The 3,752-nt window shown below is 47.4% G+C and overlaps 1 protein-coding gene across 1 annotated transcript; it reads right to left on the bottom strand.

Annotated features, from left to right (window-relative positions):
• Positions 1–2,258: 2,258 nt before the first annotated feature.
• Positions 2,259–3,434, bottom strand: LOC143418704 (general transcription factor II-I repeat domain-containing protein 2A-like). The gene has a single exon (XM_076884421.1). It carries the CDS (start codon positions 3,432–3,434, stop codon positions 2,259–2,261), a length of 1,176 nt encoding a protein of 391 aa, XP_076740536.1.
• Positions 3,435–3,752: the final 318 nt, after the last annotated feature.

Raw genomic sequence — 3,752 nt, 5'->3', positions numbered from 1 at the left:
GTAGCACAGGCCCTGTTGTAATATGGATGGCCTCATCTAACAACACTGTCCCTGGTGAAATATGGATGGTATTAGACAGTACCACACACCCTGGTGTAATGTGAATGGCCATAGCCAACACCACTTGATCTGGTGAAATGTGCATGAAATGGTTCAGCACCACAGGCCCAGGTGTAATGTGAATGTCCTCAGCCACCACCACTGGCCCTGGTGTAATGTGAATGGCATCAGCCAAAAGCACAGGCACTGGTAAACTGTGGATGGGATCAGCCACCAACACAGGCCATGGTGAAATGTAATTGGCCTCAGTCATGACCACAGGCCCTGGTGAAATGTAAATATCCTCAACCAGTAGCACAGCCCCTTATATATTATGGATGGCATCATCCAGGAGCACAGGCCCAGGTGTAATGTGGATGGCATCAACGAGCAGCAGAGGCCTTGGTCGGGTGAAGATGACCTCACAGGAAGCACTGGCCCTGGTGTAATGTGGATCGCATCAGCCAGCAACACAAACCCTGGTGAAATGTGCATGGAATCAACGAGTAGCAGACAACCTGGTGTAATGTGAATGGCCATAGCCTACACCACTTGCCCTGGTGTAATGTGGATGGCATCAGCCAGCAGCACAGGCCCTTGTGTATTGTTGATGGCATCAGCCAGTAGCACTGTCCCTGGTGTAAAGTGTATGGCCTCAGCCAACAACAGTGGCCCTGGTGAAATGTGGATGGCCATAGCCAACACCACTTGATCTGGTGAAATGTGCATGATATCGTTCAGCACCACAGGCCCAGGTTTAATGTGGATGGCATCAGCCAAAAGCACAGGCCCTTGTGTATTGTGGATGGCATCAGCAAGTAGCACAGGCCCTGCTGTAATGTGGATGGTATCAGCCAGCAACACAGGCAGTGGTGTGGTGAAGACGGCTTCACAGGGAGCACTGGACCTGGTGAAATGTAGTTGGCCTCAGCCAGTAGCACAGGCCTTTGTATATTGTGGATGGGATTAGCCACCAACACAGGCCCTGGTGAAATGTAGTTGGCCTCAGCCATGACCACAGGCCCTGGTGAAATGTAAATGTCCTCAGCCAGTAGCACAGGCCCTGTTGTAATATGGATGGCCTCATCTAACAACACTGTCCCTGGTGAAATATGGATGGTATTGGACAGCGCCACGCACCCTGGTGTAATGTGAATGGCGTTAGCCAACACCACTTGATCTGGTGAAATGTGCATGAAATGGTTCAGCACCACAGGCCCAGGTGTAATGTGAATGTCCTCAACCAACACCACTGGCCCTGGTTTAATGTGAATGGCCTTAGCCAGTAGCACAGGCCCTTTGAATTGTGGATCACATCAGCCAGCAACGCACGCCCTGGTGTGGTGAAGATGGCCTCACAGGGAGCACTGGCCCTGGTGTAACGTGGATGGCATCAGCCAGTAGCACAGGCCCTGGTGTAATGTGAATGGTATCAAAAAGCAGCAGAGGCCCTGGTCGGGTGAAGATGGCCTCACAGGAAGCACCGTCCCTGGTGTTATGTTGATGGTAGAAGCAAACAACATTTGACTTGGTGAAATGTGGATGGTATTGGCCAGCACCACAAACCCTGGTGTAATGTGAATAGCCTTAGCCAACACCACAGGCCCAGGTGTAATGTGGATGGCATCAACGAGCAGCAGAGGCCCTGGTTGGGTGAAGATGGCCTCACAGGAAGCACTGTCCGTGGTGTAAAGTGTATGGCCTAAGCCAGGGGTGGGCAAACTTTTTGATTCGTGGGCCACATTGAGTTCTAACATTTGACAAAGGGGCCGGAACAGGAGCAGATAGATGGCATGCTTTGAAAACATCACCTCATTGGGGGAAAAATACACATCTTGGGATATTGAGAAAACATGTGCTTTAATTTCCAATGAAAATGAAGAAAAGCATTACAATAAAATCTCTGACTTCGAAATGAGCCTTTAAACACTGAAAATCAAATAAATGAATATTTTATTTTAAAGCACTGAAAGTTCTGTTATCCTTCAGGATATCACATCACTCTCCTCCTGACTCTTTTTTTTTTTTTCCAAAAACGGTAGGAGATGCAGATGTACTTGTCCTGTTCCTTTTATTCAATTTGTTTCCCCGGTGCCAAAAGTCAACAACGACCAGTGCAAGGACGAAACAGTTGCAGCAAGTCAGTCTGTGAAGCGTTATAGTTGATCTGCGCGCACTGTTCATTTTAACAACGTGCGTATCACGGAGAGACACACATTTTAATGGGAGCAGTGTTGTTGGTCTCCTTTTTTAGCCAGCGCATCAAAGTCTGGAGTTAGTTTTGTTGTGGCGATTCTCAGGATTGATCTGAGGTGTAGGTCTGTTAACTTGGATCCGTGGCTGGCTTTGTTGATGTTCATGACGCTGAATGTCTGTTCACACACGAAGGTAGAGCCGAACAAAGCCAACATCATCTGCGCTCTTCGCCTTAGATTTGGAAACGCGGCATCATTGAGTGAAGCATAGAAGTCATTTAGTTTCAGAGAGCTGAACTTCTCTTTTAAGGCAGGGTCAGACTGAAGGTCGATGAGTTCGAGCTGAAGCTCCTCTGGAGCTGTTTCGGGGTCTTGTGACAGAGGAAAGGCCACCAATTGAAGTGACTTGTCAATTTTATCGAAATCCAAAAACCGACGGCAGAATTCTCCGTGCAGTGCATCCAGTGACTCACTGTATTTCTTTACTTTTGCTCCGGCCTCTTTCAGCGTGGCTAGTGTAGGAAAATGAGTGAATGACTTGTTCAAAATCTGCCTGGAGAATAAAGCCAGCTTGGATTTGAAGGCTTTCACGTTTGTGTGCATGTCATGCACAAACTGCTCCTTCCCCTGCAGTTTCACATTGAGCTCATTCAAGTGTGAAAATACGTCTGTAGCAAACGCGAAGTCACACATCCAGCTCTTGTTGCTCAGCTCAGGAAATTCATCAGTCTTCCCCTGCCGCTCCAAAAACACGCCAATCTCCTCTTTGAGCTCCCACACTCGTTGAAACACTTTGCCCAAACTCAACCAGCGGACACGGGAGTGATAAAGCAGGTCCTGGTGATCCGCATCAGTTTCCTCCAGGAACGCAATGAACTGACGGTGCTGAAGTCCCCGTGCGCGTATGAAGTTGACAAGTTTCACCACAGGATTCACAACATGATTCAGCTGTAACACCGATTTACATAGAGATTCCTGGTGGATGATGCAGTGGAGGAAAATCACATCCTGGTCAGAGTTTTCATCTTTCACTTTATTCTGGATTCTCCTCAGCAGGCCAACGTTTTTTCCCGTTAAATTTGGAGATCCATCTGTGGTGACGTTAAATAGGTTACTCCAGGGAAGCTTCATGTTTTCGATGGCAGCAGACACTCGTTCAAACAAGTCCTCTCCCCGTGTTTGTCCTTTCAGAGACTCCATTGTCAAAAACTCCTCCGTTATTTCAAAGGTTTCGTTGATTCCTCGGATAAAAATGAGGAGCTGAGCAGTGTCTTTGACATCGTTGCTTTCATCCAGTGCTAAAGAATAAAAAGTGAATGACTTCGCCTTTTTGTTTAATATGCTGGTGATATCTTCATCTATTAGTTCTACACGGCGAGTCACTGTCCGCCGTGATAAACTGATTTTCTCAAATTTGTCTTTGGTCTCCGGGCACAAAATACCTGCTGTCTCTACCATACATTCTTTTAAAAACTCGCCCTCTGACAGTGGTTTGTTGGCCTTTGCTATTTTGAATGA

This window comes from Maylandia zebra, linkage group LG5 (assembly GCF_041146795.1).
Source record: "Maylandia zebra isolate NMK-2024a linkage group LG5, Mzebra_GT3a, whole genome shotgun sequence".
NCBI lineage: Eukaryota > Metazoa > Chordata > Actinopteri > Cichliformes > Cichlidae > Maylandia > Maylandia zebra.
The sequence above is the reverse complement of the archived record's forward strand: the minus strand, read 5'-3'. Positions and strand labels throughout refer to the sequence as shown.

Coding starts and splice junctions, on each gene's coding strand:
- LOC143418704 (XM_076884421.1), bottom strand. CDS start 3,434: ATGGAGTCTCTGAAAGGACAAACACGGGGAGAGGACTTGTTTGAACGA.